General features: G+C 36.4%; 1 protein-coding gene across 4 annotated transcripts in view; it reads right to left on the bottom strand.

Annotated features, from left to right (window-relative positions):
- PDE1A (phosphodiesterase 1A) overlaps window positions 1–20,796 on the bottom strand; it is a 194,353-nt gene that overhangs the window by 47,276 nt on the left and 126,281 nt on the right. For all 4 annotated transcript variants that reach the window (XM_064719019.1, XM_064719015.1, XM_064719018.1 and 1 more), the window contains one exon: window positions 6,372–6,485. In XM_064719019.1, the coding sequence (XP_064575089.1) occupies window positions 6,372–6,485 (114 nt within the window). The remainder of the gene's footprint in view (window positions 1–6,371; window positions 6,486–20,796) is intronic.

The following is a 20,796-nucleotide window of genomic DNA, read 5'->3' as shown; positions in this document are numbered from 1 at the left end:
TTAGATAATGGCTATGGGGAAAAAAATTCCATCTTTGTTGATCAGTCATGCTGCCTAACAGAGGTAGTGGAAGATTTCCAGAGAAGAGGTTGAGAAGGTGGTACTAGCTCTTTGCTCTAATTACTGAATTAATCAAGCCCTTAAGAGTGAATTAAAGTCCTCTCCTATGCCTGGAATGCAGGAGAATTTACAGTCTAAATAGTCAGTTCACATTTTTACCAATTATTTAGTTCTATTATCTCCCTATCTTCCTGAATAAGAATGAATCAATATATTCAATCAATATTTCCATCCTCTATAGTCCATTACAACTTCCACTTACATCCACTATAAGGTTCTCTTGACTCCCAATAAGGATAAACAAACTGCAAAAACAAATGAGGGGCATTTTTAGTACATAAAGGTCTTTCCAAAGGAAATTATGATTTTTACCAACATGTTGTAGTCATAAAATTAGCACATTCTTAGAAGTATTGTCCACATATGAAGAATTACCAATTAATTAAAATAAACTGAAAATAATTTGGAATAAATGCAGGAAATACAACAGAAGAGAAGCAATGTAGGAAGAACCACTGTTACTGAAATTTTCACTTGTTGATATGTGCTACCTACTCAGAATTGCAGATATACCCCAAAGGCAAACAACAATCTTAAGGTTTGGCTCAGGCTAATCATCATTAAAAAATGTCACTTTTCAGATTACAGATGTGAGCCACTGTCTTTTCTCTTTTTCCTTTCCTTTCCCTTTCTCTTTGATACAGTATTCTGGGAATTCTATAGGGCAAGAACTAATTCAGGGCATGATTTAGAAATTAACAGCAAAAACTTTGAAACAGAAAAATTCAATAACTTTGGAAAAGGGATGCTGGCCATTTATTAAATACCCTAACTGAACTGAGAAGCTTAGTCAGAATTTAATAGATTTTCAGTGATTTTAAATGCATTTTTTTATGCAACTTGAATGCTCTTGTAAGCTTTCCTCTCAGAAAAAAACACAAAAAAACCCAAAAAAAGCAAACCACGTTAGCTTAGTACAAAAGATTTCAAAGGCTTATTTTAAGCTTTTATAAGGGTGGCATGTACTGAATTCATCTCAACACAATAAGCTTTTTCTCAATAGCAGCTTTTGCAAAAGTATCAATTGTAGACTCCCTTAGTGGATAAACTGAATGATTCACTTCAAATGGTACATTTTGTTGTTCGGGCAAAGTACATTTAACCATGGGTTGGCAATGGAGGACAGCAATACATGCTCAGCAAACTTGACTGAATATTCAAGATTAAAATTTAACTTCATGCTTAAATAATTGCCTCTTCAAATATCTCCCCAGCTAGACCAGCTGAGAGAGGAATCACAGACCGTATTTTTCATCTGGTAAATAATTACCAAATAGAGGAGCCCATTCCAACTGTTCTGTCCTTGGCATTAGGCAGATTATGTTCTTTAATATTCATAGATTTTTCTCAAAAGGTATTTTTCAGGATAAATATGTTCTAGATCTTTCGAATGCCTTACTGTTCTGTGAATGATACATTCACCTTCATATATAAATGAGCAAATTAATCTGTCTTTTCAGATTGAGAGATATGGGATAAATGTTTTTAAAAATATGTACATCTCTTTGATGTAAGAAAATTTAAGTTTATCGACCTTGCACCATCAAAGGCACTTTGCTGGTGTGACCACCTCTGCTGGTGTCCCTGAATGGCTATTGGTGCCTGAACTGGCACAATTCCTTCTGTCACCAGAGCCTTAGAGCCAGTGAAACTCTGTGACTCGCAGTCAGCTCCATCTGGTGCGCCACAGGTGAGAACAGAGGGCCAGTGGTCCTGCAATGTCAAGGAACAGTTTCCTGCTGGGAGTTTCCTGCTAGCTCAGAGCTTTACAATGCTCTGTTCAAGCCTGTATACAATAAAATGTTCAGGCACAGTACAAGAACTGTCTGCCATTGTAGTGTCATTGAAATATTACTTCCAGAGCTCTCATGCAAATTTATATTGTTACAATGTCACCCTTAATGACATCACCCTTTTCTTCATGAACCTGTATTTGTTATTATGCCTTGTTGACTCAAAGATGCTAAAAGATCCTGCCAGTATATAATACAGAGCTACTTCATGCATTACAGAAATGCAGTCTCTTCTAAGTCAAAAGTTCTCAACTAGTTAAAGCCTTATTAAAGGGGCATTATACAGTCTGAAATAAGCAAAAACCCTGTATGGAACTGCAACTGCATAGATAAATATGCCCCTGAAATCAAGTCTATTTTCTAACATACTGAAGCATATAAAAATAAAACATAATTGGAATAAACTGTTCTGATTTTATACTGAACAGCATGAAAGTAGTCTCCACAATAAGGATTTTTTATTATTATTACTATTACTATTGCTATTTTTATTATTTAGCTTTGGAATACATTTTTTCCCTTTCATCTTGTAATGCTTATCTAGATTTTATTTGACTTATTTTCTTTTCAGTTAGCATGAATGAAGAGCTGCATTTACAAGAAACGGAACATCTGTCATGACTGAATTATCAGGCTGTATTTATTTCCTGTTTGACTCTAAATATCCTTCTTCCATTGCCTTGAGCCAAGTGGCAGGTACTAATGGAGAAAATTCTGCAAGATTTGTCAGAATTATTTATAATATCTATTAAGTTTGAACTTCTTCCACAGAGCAAATCTGAGGGGCTGGAAGTGTGAGAGTCTCCTGGTTATTTTCAGCTGATGATGGACCTCAGCTTCAGCTACCAGAGTGTTTGATCTCTTTCAAGGAAGAAGTTGGTGCAGCACTGAAAGATGCAGCAGACGAGAAGGATCTTGTTAAACAAGCTAATTGAGTGACTTGGGGCCACAGATAATGGAGCTCATAGGAAAGCAGCACTTACTTGATGCCTGGTGTCTGGGCTTTCCAACTTGCCATCAGCTCAGAACCTTTTATAGAGATATTGACAGTCACAGCCCCAAACCAATTTTTCCTCATTTTGGAAGGTTATCCCTAGTGCCTGTCCCTGTTTCTAAGAAGCCTACTCTCAGAACTTCTTAAATAAAATCTGTTGTATTGTTTCTCTGCTTTTGCCCTAATCCAAATCCACAGAGTTTTAGAAAGCTGAAGAATGGAAATGAGTATTGACAAATAGTTACAAAAAATGCTCATATAAATGGCTATAGTGTAAAGAAACAAAGGAACAGACAAAGGGAAAGTCAGGGGACCTGTAAAAATGTTTCATCCTCTGCTAAATGGTGTGAATTCTACAGCTATTTGAACCTGATTGTTGCACTTTAAATAAAGATTCAATATGTCATCAACATACATGTTTGAATGTACTTCCATGTTCACACACAACTTTATAATATGATACAGGTTTTTCAAGAAACTCAAATGAAGTAACGATATATGGGGGGGAAATGGGTATCTTCTGCTGGAAGAAATTGGAACTGCTCACTGAAAAAACCCTCAGGCTTGTAAAGAGAAAAGTGTTTTTGACAGAATAATGCCAGAGATTAATTTTTTAAGTAGTGGTGATTTCCATGGAGCTGTGGAACAGACAAGGCTCTTCCTTGATCCTTGGCCACATTACTGACCAAGTTCTGTGAGATATGTCATACTTGGATCTCTTTATTGACCTTCGCTTTGACTTTTCCTTTTGCTGTTTTCTTCTCTGTGCCTGTGAAGAATTGCAGAAGGTCCTTCAGCAATAGGTGGGGGAGCACTGTCAGGAGCATTTTATCATCCTGTTTCATAGCATATATATCAGAACAGAAAGATGCAATAAGAGCATTCAAGTAACAAACTCTCTGTTTATTGCTATTCTTAATCTGTAGAGGTTGCTATTCTTGTCTACAAAGATATTTAAATGACCTTTCCCTCAGCTGATATTGAGGTCTGTTGCCCAAAAAAGTGGGGAAGAAGAGAACACCACAAACAGGATGCAATTTTAGATTGCTGGTTGAAGCTGAGGTCTTCCTCTGCTTGGATACTTTAGCAACGGGTCAGTAAATTCATCAGGACAAAATCCAGGGATCAATACTGGTCTTGAAACAGCATGGGTACTTTCACATGAGTTGCAGACACTGAACAGAAATTCACATGTAAGAAACTTACTGAAGTTATTTGAACTTTGTGATGTATAAAATTACATGTTCAGGCTCAGCAGGAACAGGCCCTTTTGCTTATGATCTAAACTATTATTTCTAATCTACTAATGAGTGCAATTAACTCAGTTCCAGACTCCCACAGAAGTAGCTCTGTGCAAGACAAAGAACCTGTATTCTTTGGTGGGAACAAGGACAAATGCAACCCCACAAGGTAACGCAGCTAACTCCATTTGACTCAGTGATACATACACTGCTTTGTTCCTTAAGGATTGGCTTCCCAGGAACTCAAGAGACCCTTTTTGTGTGCTTGCATTTTTGAGTGACTTAGGTTACAGAATAATGGCCATGCTATTTAAAACATAATTATCTTTGCAGCTTGCCATGGAAAAGAGTGGTGCTATGAAAGTACCAGTCACAACTATGGTGTTTTCCAGCCTCACAATAAATTTACAATTTGCAATTGTCAGTAAATTATAAATTTTACAGATTACCATTTACAATTGTTTTTAATGGGGAAGTGTCAAAATTTAAAATAGATCCATACTTAACCCATGTCCAACTAAGATATGGAGGGTCAGTCTACATTTCTAGGACAAAATTAACACAAAAACCACCAGGTTAAAAAAACCTATCATACTGATTCCGAATTTAATGGAGACTGCATTAGTCTAAGGAAGAGAAATCAAAACCAAAATCAAATACTGTAAACCAAAAGGAACAATATAGAGGTAAAACAGTGAAATACAAACCACTAAAATTAAAAGAATAAAAGGAAAAAGTAGGCTTCATTATAGTGTCACTTTTAACTATTATTTAGAGCAGAATTAGATTTCTATTTCTACATATATACTTCATAAATACAGATATAGGTACAGAAAGATATACATAAAATGTATGCTTAATGCATATCTATATGAGTAATGCTACCAAAATTTGGTAGGTCCACAAACTCTCAAGTTTCTTTGGTGAACACAAGTATTCAACAAATAAGAGCAAAACAAGATACCTGTCTCAAGTGTATCCTGACTTAGTACATTGAAAAATCAGAATATTCTGTAAAATACTGGATGCAATAAATAAATATCATTAGGTATCATTGTGCAGTGAGCTCCAGAAGAGAAAAATTTTATTGATACACTGAACTAGCATTTTTGAAAATAGTCACCATTACAAGGACATAGTGGTCCTCGAATTAAGAAAATAATCAGAGGATTAAGACAATCTTTCCAATCACTATAAAATTACATGTGTTTGTTTTCTTCAGGGTATTTCAACAATCTTGCTGTCAAGTTCTATGAGGGCAATTAGCTAATTTAAAGATTTGCTTACAGCAAAAGCAATGCACCTGTCACTGCCAGAGCCTATGTATATTCAGTGGTAGCTGTTTTCTCTGAGCATGAAATGCCTGCTATTTGTCTTGATATTCCCACACAGAGCCAGAAAGATTGGATTCCTCATTGTGACACTACTGTTCATCTGCACAGAAGCTGCCTCAGTTTAGAAACTAAGTAAATCTCAATTTATTTTCCTGGTCCTGGCACTACTGCTCAGACAGAGCCATGAATACTACACCCATTTAATCCCAGTGTTTGGGAGGTGTATGGAGGAATAACCAGTGCTTTATCTCTGAAGCAGGACTTCAAGCTCTGTATCATCTATGCAGATTTGCAAGGGGAAGGCACATGCCACAGAGAGAATGCTAGGTCCATGAAATAATTCACAAATGTAGAACTGAGACATGTGCTGCACACTCCAGTGGTACCGAGGAAGTTTGGACAGACATCTTTGTGAGACCATTCTGCTTAGAAAAAAAACTTAGAAAGGCCAGCATGCAGAAATAAAACCAGTGAGTTAGCCAGCTAATTTCAATACAGTCCATATCTTAAAACTCTTTCAAGAAACCAAATACTTGGAACTTCTATTTTACTTGGAATTAACCCACATGATTGCCAGTAATACTGCCAACAATAAACAGAAACTAAGGATCAAACGTTATAAAATAAATCACAGCTTTTCATTCATTTGTGTATTTACTGACCAGCTATTCTGACTCATTTCTGTGAGCATTTCTTTCCAGACAACAGTTACATCTGACCTTTGGAATCTTACTTGCTTTAACTTTGTCATAAAGGACCCAAGAGCTACATACGCTTCTTCTGATGTGCACAGACCTTCAGCTCATGTCGGTGACAACTGCATGCAAAGACCAAAGTTCTAAAATACAATTTGCAACATTCTTTCATTTTGTTTTCCCCGCAGACTTACCTGGTTTCATCAATATAAACTGCCTCCAGCACAGAGGCTGCATATTCAATATTCTTTTTTAAGTCCACCACATTAATGTCACCCTTCTCCAGCTGCTTTACCAAGCATCTTAATCTGTAGGAAAAAAAAATAAAAACATCAGTATGATAATTCTATCAAATGTAGTGACTGCATTTTCTAATTGAAACATTGGAACCAACAAAACAATGTAGAGCCAAGGACTATTACCCCATCTCTTGTCTTGGTTTAAGGAAATCTGGCTTTTGAATGCACTTAACGTGACTGGTTTAATATTTTTATAGCTTGCTAAATTCATATGGTGCACTAAAAAATGGCTTATACATTCCAGAAAGTCAGAGAGAACATTTTAACCATCATCGAAGCAATTTCCTATTAATTTGTGACATTACTATTATACCTCAGTCTCTGATTTAAAAAAAATAAATAAAAATTAAATTAGTGTGTTGTCTCACTATAATTTTTCCATGCTTAGGTGGTTAATTATATTTTTATAACCATGCTATACTGATTTTTCTTCACTTAAATGTCTTTAGTTTTTATTTAGGCCTCCAGTATGTTTTTGCTGCAGAATTTGCATTCTTATTAGTGTGAGATATTACGGAAGTCTGTTGTGTCTGCAACTTATAACGAATTCATCATTATACCAGAGGAAAGGCAGAACCCATGGCAGTAGAAAAATCCAAATATTCCCAAGTGTGCTTTAAACTTTTAGTTTTGAGGACTTTGTTTTACAGTACAAATATGGAAACGCCCAAAGGGGATTTTGTAATGCACCAACTCATGTCCCTGCAGCAATACACTTCCATAGACACACTCCTTGCATACTAGATTTTTCCTAAACTGCTGACAAGAACACTTCTGACACTGCTCAATTTAACCATACAGAGTAGATAAAGCACTGGAGTGAAATTAAAACCTTAGAGGTGTGACTAAATGGATGCTTAAAGTATAGGTATTTTCCTTCTTCCTGTGCCCTATCTCTGAGTAGACATAATCTACGGTTTTGTAACAAGTAAGATGAAGATTTCTGTAACTAAGGATATATCTATTGTTACATAACTTCCAGTAAATAATCCTCTTTACATGCAGGAAAAATTGTGAAATGACCATTTAGGTAAAAAGTGCAATGAAATTGATTCAGTATTAAGACAACTACTTTCAGGAAAAGATCATATTTGTGACATGCACCAGCATACATAAAATATGCAAATATTATATGAAGAGAAGACTGAAGGGACACCTCGCTGCAGTCACAACTTCCCCATGAGGGAAAGAGGAGGGGAAGACACTGATCTCTTCTGTGCTGACAGGGACAGGACCCAAGGGAATGGCCTAAAGTTGTGTCAGGGGAGGTTTAGGTTGGATATCAGATAAAGATTCTTAAACCAGGGAGTGTTTGGGCACTGGAATGGGCTGCCCAGGGAAATAGTCCCAGCACCAAGACTGGCAGAGTTCAATAAGTGTTCAATAAGTCACACTCGTGCACATGGTGTGACTCTTGGGGATGTCCTGTGCAGGGCCATGAGTTGGACTCAATAACCCTTGTGTGTCCCTTCCAACTCACCTTACTCTGATTCTGTGATAACAATATATTATATATATACTATAAATTATTTTCATTGTCTGCATGCAATATTTCATTGGACCTAATTAAAATACATAAATAACAAAATTAAAGTGATATATGAAAAAAAATCATAGACTTGAAAATACTGTTCTATCATAAAATCATTTTCATGTTTTTCTACATATTTCTTTGGCCTAAGTACAGTTATGTTCCAGCGTGTAAAGGTAATTTTAGCAAATGGGGTTTTAAGACCAACCTCCTCAGTTCTCTAAAGCCTTAATTCAATTCAAATTAGCCTAGCACATGCAATAAATAAGACTCTTAGCAACCATATTTACTTGGTATTTTACACAGTGCATTGCATATCAGTGGAATGGAAAACGTAGTGTTAAGAAATTTTCTCGGAGAAATGAAGTGGGCAGACAAAATACTCTGGGAGCTCATCTCCTACACAGAAATAACCATATGCATGGGAGACATTTCCAGTACATAACTTCTTCCACTTCACAGGAACCTGTAGCTGCAGAAGGTTATTCACAGACAGCTCCCAGAACCCAGCACAGGTATCTCCTGGGGTGTGTGCTCCTCCATGTCACAAACACACACACAGACCCTCCTAAGCACCAGTGCCAAAATGCCCCGGTGGGGCTGGCAGCATCAGTGCCACTGCTTGCAAATAGCTGTAGGGTGTTTCTGGCACTTCCACTGCTCCCTCCATATTTGACTGAGCACATCTCCAAATCACGCTTTCCAAAGTGGGAGCATAAATAAATTTGAAAACTTGTTTTCAAATACACAAAAATAAATTTGTAACTCTGCACAGCAGGGGGGCAGGCTCTGGTAAACCAGTATCAGCTTAAAACAGCTTCAAATCCTACCATTTCCAGCGGTTCCTCATTATCTGAGGCAATAGATCAGATGACAGGTATTTGAAACAGTTTTTATGCTTGTAGATGTAAATGAGTCCCTAGGGGAGCCTTTAAGGCACAATGATCTTGCAATGTCTCACTGCATAGGTGACAGCCAACAGAGGTAACCTGCCCTGTGGGTATAGCTCGTGCTCAGGAGGAATGCAGAACACAACAACAGACCAGATGATTTGGAAACACTGCTCAGGCAAATCTGAAGTGATTCTGAAGATATTGCAGATTCACAGAAGGACACAAGTGACCTTTTCTCGTGCATGATTCTTTGTGAAGATGTCCTCAGGAGTCCTTAGCTCTCCCAGCGCAGATCTATCATAGAATCAAGGGATAATGGGGTTGAAGGGACCTCCACCAGGTACAAGCTCTTGCTCAAGACAGGGCTAACCTCAAAGATAGGTATAACTTCAAAGTTAGATAAAATTACTCACAGTATTTGAGCTCAAGCTTTGAATGCATGGAGATTTCAAAAACTCTTGGAAAAAAAACAGTTTAAATGGTCAACCAGCCTCATGGTGCATCATGTTTTCACAACATCTAACTGGAGTGTCCTTTGTGGCAACCTGCGTGCCCAAACTTTGCTGTGCAGTTCCAAGAAAAAACTGCCTCTGCCTATGGTACAGCTTCCCACTAGGAAGCTGGACACAGCAATAAAATCCTTCCATTTTGTCACTGATCAGACACTTCTCATGTGACACTAATGAAGGCTACCCCAGAAGTCAGAAAAACTGACTTTCAACAGCATAATTAAGTGGGTTATAGCAGTATATGAACAGTCTGAGCACACTCAATATCTTCTGCATTAAAGTGAATAGCCACAGAGCTTAAGAGCTGACATTTTAGTAATGAAACTAATAATTTAGCAAAGAATAAACACCAATTTATAAGACTAAGTAACAAGTATTAACACACCTGTAGCCCACCATTCAACAAGACAAAGAAACTTGTGAAAAGGACAAGGAAAGGTAATTAAAAATAATTATTTCTTCAGTTGTATTGGGAGGAATTTTGTTTGTTTTCTTTTAATTGTCATAAATTGAAAATGAACATTAGAAATACTATTTGAAAACCTGAAGTGTTACTTAAAATTGGAAGTAATTGTGTTCACACCCAGCCTGTGAACAGTGCTACTAAGAAATAATAGACAGCAAAGAGAAAAAACTGGAGGAGCTATTTTGTGAAAGAGAAAAAAGGACTATTTGAGCTGGTTTAAGATGCAAAGAAAATTGTATGCAGAACTAATGTGATAAAAAACATGAAAAAAAGATTATGCATCTGAGGGCACCTGAAAACTGCATTATAAAAACCAGCAGCCCCAGTTTGTAAGGGAGAAAAGAGACATCTGCAATTAATAAAAGCAGTGGGTGGAGAACCATCTTCTGTCATCTTGGGTAAACATCATTAGCAGTGCTGTGGGATTAAATGCTCTTGTGGACAATCCAAATGCACTCTGCTCCCATCTCTCTTCAATAATGTGGCTGTGATGTTGCTGGGGCCTGTGTTTCCCCAGCCCTCACCTCTCTGTGCAGCTGCTGCCACTGTCCTGCTGTGGGCAAAAACCCCTGAGGCCCACCCAGCAAAACCAGAGGAAGCAAGGATTTTACTGGGAGATGAAGAAGCATTTCTTGATTAACAATATCAAAACCACAACTCACTTGCTTCCAATTTCCCCACTAAAATTCTCCCATGTTTGAACTAAAGTTTTGTTACATCTACTGTAGATGTAGGGTTATACCAAATAACTGAAGACAGTTTTGTGATGCGATGATGTTATTTCAAAAAGCTTCCTATGACATTTTCAGTTACTACAAAAAGGAAAAAGAAGAAAAATTTTTAAAAGGTAAGAAATCAGTGATCAAATATAACTTTTTTTCTATGTCCTCATGAGAAAGTCTTCTTTTCTATGGAACCAAGGAGAAAGTCCAATGAGAGAAGTATGTTTGGAGATACTGAATAACAGTCCTAAACATAGGCTGAAGTGCTAACAGGAAAGGTGCAATGATGGCATTACTTAAGAATTGATATTTTAAAGTAGAGAGGCAGACAAGTTGGACAATTTCAATTTCAGATTAAACTGCAACTTTTATTTCCAAGATAAAATAAATTACTAGCAATCACTGAGAATAAATCAGTGTTAAAGGCTCAGCTTAAGAGTCTTAAAGAACCAGAAGAGGAAAATTCAGCCTGAAGTTAACTTCTGAACCTGAGAGAAAGACCCTCTGCCTGCTTTCCCTAAACCACCTTTATTTTCCTCCTAAGTCTCCCCACTACTGAGCATTGCAGAGAAACAACTTTCTAGCTTACACATCTGGACTTCACTTAAAACTGTTTTGGAAACTTTGAACAAAAAAAAAAAATCTGGCTTTTGCCACAGATCCTATTAAAGGGGAAGTGAAATAAACTGTAAAAAGTAAACTATAAACTAACCTTGCTTCCTTCTACATTTTGAAATTAGTGAAAGTCACTGTTGAAGATGGGCAATGAACACACTGGTAGTTCTTTGAAATTAATAGACACTTTATTGTCAAATAAAGAGAAATTATTATTGATACTCATATTCACAGTGCTGTAAAAACAATTCTCTGTGTTGATCTAGTTTAGATCAACTCCAAGATGTAAATCATTATCTTCCCATGAACTAATTGAGAAAAGCCTAGCTGTGACAATTGTGACAATGTGTGAAAAAGTCGAAGGACAGAAAAAAGATATATTTTTCTGTAAACAAGTGTTTCATGTTCTATTTCGGCTATTTAATATTGAACAATAAAATTAGGTGGGTTATTGTCAACTTTATTATAAAAGTGATTTGACCCTCTAAATGAACATCACAAAGTAAAACTGGATTGACGTGTAATGTGAAATTAAAACTAAAGAAGAGGAGGGTAACAATATCCTGACAATACGGACAGTTAAACACCACTAGTTTCTCAAAACTTTGGAGAAGGGGGACATTTTCCTCTAAAGCTATCTGTAATTAAACCACAAACCAGTTCTACTGCCTGTAGTGATTCTCGTAAGAATCTGTTGAATAATTTTCACCTGTAGAAAGCATCAGTCACTCAAGAGTTTCTCAGCTTTCCAAGGCAGAAATGACATCCTCACTCAAACATGAATGCTCTTAAAAAGGGTCAATATCCAACAATTCCAAACCCCTATATGAATTGCCCAGATTCCAATTATTTTTATGTGGATTCGTACAATTGGAATTTTACATCTTTCTATTAAGAACATGCATGTATAAAATAAATCTTTGTATAAATACACCATTCCATCCAACAAATTCAAATAGATGAGAGATGCTGAAGAAATATATACAATATGGTAGCAAAGATTCAGGAGTGACCCCTTTGGGTTGCCAGTCCTCTTTCCTGCTCCCACCTGCAGTCGTAAAGTGGCCAATTATCACAACTTCAAGATGGCTAACCTTCACTTCAAGGCATTTTACTTAATGTCAGGGAAACAAAAGCTGATATTGAAATATTTTGCCCAGCAAGGCAAGGCCAGCATATCAGCAGGGACCAAGGGTTAGAACTGGCAGCTCTTGACACAGACCTTGTGTTTCACTTCCTTGAAATCATAAAAAATGCAGCTCCAAATGCAGTTACCTGTCTTCTGATTAGAGGGGCTCTCAATAAAACCCTCAGTGGAGAAATACAAAAAATGTTTTCACTGCTGCAAATGTGTCTTATGAACTTAATTCTCAGCCACTGCTGTGTCTGAGCTTATGCACAGGAAGTCTTGTGGTTGCTAAGGGTTTCATGAATCACATGTATTTCATGATTATTTTAAGCATTTAAGTGGTACACGCTGATCTGTAATTATGATTCAGTAATTAGAAAATAAATATTGATCATGCTGGTAATTCAGACAACATTTTAATATACCAAAACTTCAATCCCATATTGAAGAATTGAAATAGAAGCTGTGCAGCTATGTAGCAACACTGAATTTTACATTTTCTTAATGATGATACTCTGCTTTTTCATGATGATCTAATTGACTTGGTTGTTCAAATATTATTTTATGCAAGATGAAATGGTTTTCCCTCAAACAGGCATTCTCTATTAGGCTTCAATTCCTTTTACCTTATCCTATAAATATAATATTTACCACTCTAATAGTACATAAATATTATCTTTTGTGTCTCATTTAGTAATATTTTTTAAAACATTTAGTCAAAATTCCTACATTTGCTTTAGCACCCAGCTGACATCACAGAACACCATGGAAACTCCACAGGTTTTCCACCTGAAACCATAAACCAATTCAAGGCATTTTTTAACTTTTGCATAATTCTCAACAAACCTAATAAAACAAATGTCAGGTGCCTAAGAAGCCACAGTGTCCTGACCCCAGTGATACCAAAGGTCTGCTATTTGCAGCACTGGAACTTTTCACCATCCTCCATCATCATCTCTGGCTCCCCCGGAGAGACACCCAGAGGAGGAGGCTCATCTGGGGCCCTGGTCCTGCTGCTCTTCCCTGCTGTCTCTCACGCCTCCCCAAGTTACTCATCCTTTCCCAAAAGTCACTTTCCCCCTTAGATTCATTATATGCCATGATCACGAATTCTCACACATTTGAATTTCTCTGACCATCCTTTGTGCGCACCCAAGCTACGGAAAGAACTTAGCCAAGCTTTAAATGTCTTTCAAATTTTTCTCTCACTTCTGCTAAAGAACCATCATTAATACTTATTTGATTCTGCTATTCAATTCCTTTCTGGGTTGAAGCTTAATCAAAAATCTTCAAATTTCAAATTACTTGGTATGTACAAACATTTGGGCATTTTCTCTGTCTTTTGTTAGATTCAACAAGTAATCAACTAGTCTCCTTACCCTAAACACATTAACTCTTTCTATTGTCTCAATTACTATTTCCATTATTTGACATTTCCATTTCACAATCAATCCATGAAATCAAAGACAATCAAAATAAACAGGAGTGATTTGGAAATTTCAAATTATTCTTCTAATGGCTTTTGCTGAATATTTATGTTTTCTCTGAAGATTGACATTAAATTCACAAGGCTTTCCCGAATTCTCTATACATTATATAGGGTCCTAACCAAAGCTATTTCATCTTGAAGTTGCCAAATACTACAAGATGTCTCAATGTCTTCATCATGTACTTGCAGAATTCACTAACAAGCTGGGAAATCAAATGCAAACTCATCATCTATCAAAAAATCATGCTTGAAGATGATGGCCAACCTTTGGTATGTTTAACTTGTTGGAGATAATATGATAAGCACATAGAATAGTGCTTAAAAAAGCTTTATTTTTCCTGCAGACAGCAGCTTTGAGCACAGTGATCAAAGCTGCTAAAAGGCAGATTATCTCCTTCAGACCATGGGACCAGAAAACGTGGGTTGATAAATGTTGATACTCGTCCTTTGAAAAGGGCATGCAGAGAAGTAAAAAAGCCCTTCTAAAAATATTGATAACAAGCTACCATATAAAAAGCCAACTGAAGTTCTTTGATTTAAAACTGCATTAAACAGAACTGGTAACTTTGTACTGAAAATATTTTGCATGCTAATACTTAGAAAATACATTGCTGTCATTGCTTTTGAAAGACTTTTTGGTGCAATTTCTGCAGCCATTAAGGAGACGAGATTGGTAAGTGTTCAGCACTAAAATAATGTCATTGCTCAATGATTAAAGAATCTTCAGCCATGATCAAAGAATCTTCAACTATGACAGCACAAGTATCCTTTCCTCTACTCGATAAAATCACATATGAGCAAATAATACAGAAACATGAAAATAATGACAGTTTGTTCTATGATTTCTACGTGGAATCAAAGTACAGTAAATATTATATAATCTGTATATAATTAACATCTTTATTCTCCTGAGAAAGAAATTAGAACCAGGACAGAATATCCTTCCTGCAAACCACAGGTCAACTTTTATAAATGTGGCTAAATCCTAACAGGCAACACTTCTGGTAACTCTTAAAATTTGTTGCTTAATAGTTACAGATTTTTTGAGACATCAAAAACCTGCAACTGTAGAACCTTTATCCTAGTAAGTAATATGGGGACTCTTCACCTCTTTATAAAGTATTTTATATTTGTTTCTGACATGCTGACTTCTTTGGACAGAGCATGAAGTATTTTGTGGCCCAGTATGCAATAGAACCACAGAATCATTAAGGCTGGAAAAGACCTCCAAGGTGATCAAGCTCAACCTTTGGCCCAACACCACACTGCCAACTAAACCATAGCACCAAGTGCCTGGTCCAATTGTTTCTTGCCAACTTGCATGTCTCTCAACACACACAGAGCTGACAGCTGATAATATATCAAGTGAACAGAGGTTACCTAAAGGCCTCTATAAAAATGCAGTAGAGAAGAAGAGTTTTTTGAAATGGCAGTCCCCCATACTTGGTCTAAGAAAAGGTCAGATGTGGTGTCCCAGCCATAGCTGCATGATCCATTCCATCTCCTTTTTCTGGGAAAAATTGCCCCACTGCTCCCATATCTGATAGCACAAAGGTATGGGTAACAATATCTCTTCAACCTGATGCTGTCAAAACAATCCAGTTTACCTTCAAGGTCCTTCACATCAGTTCTACTGAAGTCTGTCTGCACGATTGGATGGGAGTCGCATGCACGTGCAGCTGCGCTATCAGGTGAACCAGGGTAGCTGGTTCTGCTGTACTAACAGAGCAACACAATCACCAAGACAATCCTACCTTGATCCAAGCTCTCACTTTTCAGTGGACTTGCAAGTCCTCCTTTTCTACTTATAACTAAACTTAAATACTTGAAGTACTAAAGTATGAAAGTTTTACTTTTAATATATCATCACACCTTCCAGATGGGATGACAGAGCCAATTTATCTTGAATTTTATTTTTAATATGTATCATGGGTTATGAGGAACCAAGTACAGACCTGTATTTCTGGAATAAAATTGTAAAATGTAGAAGTAGCAAATATTTGCATTATGAACTATTACAGACTATTGCATGAAATCATTTAAGAGTTATCTTAGTCTGCCTAAACTATTGTAGAAAAATATCACCACCTTAATTGAGTTGTCTTTTCTACTTAATAATTAACAGTTTCAACAAATCTATTTTCACTAAAAGAATTTTTCATTCAAAAGACAGAGCAAGACATAAATGCTTTAGCACAACAGCTGTAGTAATTACAGTACAATTTTGCTGTAAAATCATTACCATCTCAGTGGTTCTGAAGAAAGAATAAAGTACATGTAATGTATATAGCAACGTAAAAATATGAATAGGGTTTTTATTTAAAACTTCAATACTGCAATTAAAATGTAGGGAAAAAATAGGAGATGCTAGAATTCAGCACTCTATGTTATGTGTGAAACTAACTTCTGGCATTTGGAATTGTTAAAAATAAATGTTCTGCTGAAGAATTGCCAAATAAAGTACTTCAAAGCAGGTCTTGGTAATGAGAAGTAGAACATCAGATTAGCTTAAACACTTGAGAGCAATATAAATGTTTTAAAGAGGAAAGAATCAAGGGGGTGAACCTTTTTCCTACATTTTGTAAGAATGGTCATAAATAGGATGAAATGTAACATGGCCATTCTTCTTTACACATGAGACCCTGATTTAGGATTTGTACATGGGATACTAAATTTGAATCTGGGGAAGATAAGAAACTGAAACTCACTGTTCTTGAATAGCTCCAACTTTGAATACTTAGGATTAGTTGCCTTAATCAGATAACAGACCCTGGACTTCATCAGAAAAAAATATTTCCTAAAAAGTAATTCCTGAAGAATATCACACTAAATCCATTATCAAGTGGACAGTATGTATGGTCTGTATGCACACTGGTTTTTTGTTCTGGACACAGTTGTGACAGGAAGTCTAGCAAACCAAATAAAATATCGTTTGTAGCCAATGCTGGTGTACAGCTGCCATTCTCCTCAGCCTGCAGAGTGCCTGGCACTTCAGTATAAAGGGTTCAGGTTTGTAGGCCTGGAAGGCAGATTGGATTAGAGGCCATTCCTTAGTTCTTGCAGGGTATTTTTTTGCCTTAAATCACACAACATGTAAGAGTTTCTCCTACATGGCTCTAATCTAGAGGACTCCAAGAAGGGACAGGTAGCTGTCCTTACCAGAACTGCCTTTGTTTTCCATACTGTGCTCAGGACTTGGATGAGATTGTGCTCATACACACTCCACAAAGCACTTTAACTCCTCTGCTTCAACAAGATGTACTAACCTCACATGCAAATCACGTTGTCTTTCCTGATATGAAAACATGCTTTTAAACCAACCTGATTATTGACCTATTGACTAAATAGGGATCATATTTTCATAGTTTCCAGTTTTTTGATGTTCCAGGTTTGAAATACAGCATCCCTCAGAAGGTGTAGTCCAGAATCTATAAGCAAAAGTGTTGTTTTTCTTGTTTTGTTTAAAATGAGAAAATCTAGCAAACATAGACAATTTAAATTTGCCCATTTACATACACTTTACACATATTATAAGCAGATAAAATCGAAAATTTAGAACCTAGTTCTCAAACTGATCATAGGATACTCATGATGGAAACAACATGGAGCATCTTAGTTGCTAAATGATAAACTGCCCCATTACTTTCTAAAAGAAGTCCTAAACTGGTCTCAAAATTAACCACAGAACTAATACATCCAGCTATGTTTAATTACTTGTGAAATGGCTTGAAAATGTTCTGTTTACCAGAAAGAGCTTTCCCCTGGAAAATTACTGGGAGTCTAGCAAGAATTTGTTGATAAGAAAATTTCAAAACCACCTTCTAATGAACCCACCTTCTATCCTTAATGTGTGTCTCTTTTGAGAATGCAGAAATTAAAATGTGACTTTTTCAAAATGATGACAGTACAAAATCCCTAAATGTTCTTCTCTATGGGTGTGAAATCTAACCTGAAAGGTTCAACTCACTTACAGTCATGAATAACAACATTCCCAAATTTTGCTTCATTTTTCATAACTCTACTGAATGAATCACTATCCTTCAGTTCTCTACAAAGCATCACCATTCCTTTCAAGTTAATAGTTATAGTTTAATTTTGAAATAGAAAACTAGTCAGTTCTTGACTCAATATTATGTTTGTTTACACACTTACTAAGGAAGAAGTCTGTGTGTACAAAAGCAAAATAGGTAATAAAACAGTTTCTTAGAAAGTGTAACTACATACACTTTTTGCCTGTCATATTCTCAAACAATACATTGTTTTGTTTTCCATTACTTTTCAGATCATTTACTGCAGTATATTTTTAATTGTAATTCTCAGTTTTAAAATCAAGCTATTCACTTCAATCTAAAATACTCGGAGAAGTAAGCCTGTTTCGAGGAGTATAGGCTAGTTTGAATACAGCAGCAAACAGTCCAGGCATTGATCACAAGGGAATGCTTGAAGAAAGACCAGAGAGAAAGAGTACAGCAAAGTCTACAGCAGTTAAATTTCCTAAAATTAAAGCTAATGAGAAAGTGCCTTGTTCAGTGAAACCAACACATTGGTTTCCCCTGCAGATACCTACATGATGCCATGACATGCAATGCAGGATGTTCTTGGATGGATGGCGGAGCAAGGGACCCAAGTGCAAGGCTAATGAACAGCTCAGTTCTGGCCAATGTGGGCTCACAGCTATGCCTTAGCCAAGCACAGCTCAAAAGTAGGAGCTCAGGGCTAGTGAGAGAGTTTACAGTCTCTCTGCAATTTCGCTCTGGAAAGACAATGTGAAAATTATGATGCTGAATCAGATGGCTATCATGTTTTTGGTCAGCCACCACACTTTCCTAGGTCAGCAAATGGCAGTGGCTGCTGTGCTTGTTTGGCTTGGACCCGCAGGGCAGGGCCTGGCCATCCCTCTGCAGTGCTCACAATATTGCCTGTATTTGGCCCTACCAGCAAGTGAGCCTTCTAAGCCATTTTATGTGTATCTCAGCTCATTATTTCTGTGGGGTTTGAGGTTTTCTTAATGGCATATTTCACAACTGATAACTAGGGAATCAGTTATTCAACGCTCATTTCTGTGGACTCTGTGGTTTTTAAATGGATTTAAAGACTCAAGGACATGATTCTGAAAAATGCGTGAGAGATTTCAGTGTCAACGGTAAACAAGGGTTTCCATCTTGTGCAGTGATATGCACAAAGAAAGGGAAAAAAACCAAACAACTTAACATTGAGAGGATACACCTAAAAAAAGTACAGAAAACCAAAGATATAGTAAAACACTCAAATGAAAGGTAAATATACAGCTGAAAACTTTGCTCCATCTTATTAAAAACTTCATAGCAAAAAACGTATTAGAAGTATTGCCATATAAAAATACATTACATATAAATTGAAATAGAAAAAGTGCACTCCCCATGGGGCTGTGGGATCAAGCAATGGAGAGATCTATATCTATCTTTTTAAGATCTAAGGCAGATGCAAAAGCTGTTAAAACATGTGTTTGCATCCTTTCTAGGAGAGCTGTGTTGAAATGCCTGATTAATTAACTGAGGGCACACAAAAAAATCATGTAAAAGACCTTCTCTAAAATAAAAACCAAAGGAACATGAAGGAATCGTGAACATGACAAATTATAGACATTAGCATTTCATACAGTGACTACACTAGCAAAAATGTATTTTTATGAAGAAATTTGCTAAAGGCCCAGAAACATTCAATTAAAGTGATATATGCAAGAACAACTAACAGTGACAAAAAACCAGGCATGGGAGCACCCCAAAGAAAAACATATAGTCCATGACATAACTGTTTGGAGATCAAAGGACTTTTAGTATTTTCTGTAATGTTTTTATTAATCTTCAGTTTTCTTAATCTTTGCAATTTGCTGTCTGACAAATGTGATCCTAACTCTGCATACATCAGCCTATATCTTAAAATCTTCTAATATTCTACTGTTGGATACATGTTAGTATTTCACATGGAGAAGAAATGTAAGTAAAAAACAATGTAATAATTTTTCCCCCAGTATATCCTAAATCAGGTATTAAGGAAAGGTATTTGTATTGTGGTGAATCAGATTTAATGTGAAGTTAATCCAGGGAGTATTTAAAATATGCTTTGCCATAAAATAACTGTTGTCTACTCTTAAGATTTTCACTCATTATTGAATGACTATTATTTTGATGTCATATCATGGTACTTAGTTTAAATTTTAATCCAGAATAGTTAATCTCAGACTCTTTTCTGGACTATCCTTAATAAAATTCAAATTGGAGCACCATTAAAATGACAAAAAAGAGCAGAGTAAAATATTCTTACAGTTAAAAGAAATAAACCTTATCAAGATGATCTCAGAAATTACAATCACTCTTAAAGAGGATTAATCAAAATAAGATTCAATTAATTTCTGCTCTTACTCAACCACAAGGACTCTGCTAGATTCTGATATATTGGAAAAAGAGATCTTGGCACCTCCACCCCAAACATGCTTACAGAAATGACATGAAATAATTTCAGAGGCAGAATAGCTTGACATGCAGATACATATTTGATTACACATGATGTTAGCCCCCAAATAGGACAACATACAATTTAATCATGCAAATCATTCCTTTATGAGGTAGATTTCTGACTTGTACCCTAGTGATTTATGATTTCAGGCTAAAAATCCAGCCTGTGATTCTTTTTCATTAATTGCACCAACCTCACAAGTCTAACTGCACCGTGCACCTACAGTCCCTTTTCTTCTGAAGCCTGTGAAAGATGTTAAGAGATGGACATTTTTTTAATAGGAGGTAAATACCAATGATCATTGTTCCATTTATCCTAAGGACACATAAATACAAGTTCAAAGATTAGAGCAACAAAATCTGTATCTTCATCTGCTTTGCCATTCATCTTTTCATTCCTTCCCAGCTGCCTCCAGCTCTGATGAGGCATAGGCAGTTCCCTCTTCTCTCCACATGTTCCTGCCAGGACTCA

This window comes from Zonotrichia leucophrys, chromosome 7 (genome assembly GCF_028769735.1).
Source record: "Zonotrichia leucophrys gambelii isolate GWCS_2022_RI chromosome 7, RI_Zleu_2.0, whole genome shotgun sequence".
NCBI classification, from domain to species: Eukaryota; Metazoa; Chordata; class Aves; order Passeriformes; family Passerellidae; genus Zonotrichia; species Zonotrichia leucophrys.
The sequence above is the reverse complement of the archived record's forward strand: the minus strand, read 5'-3'. Positions and strand labels throughout refer to the sequence as shown.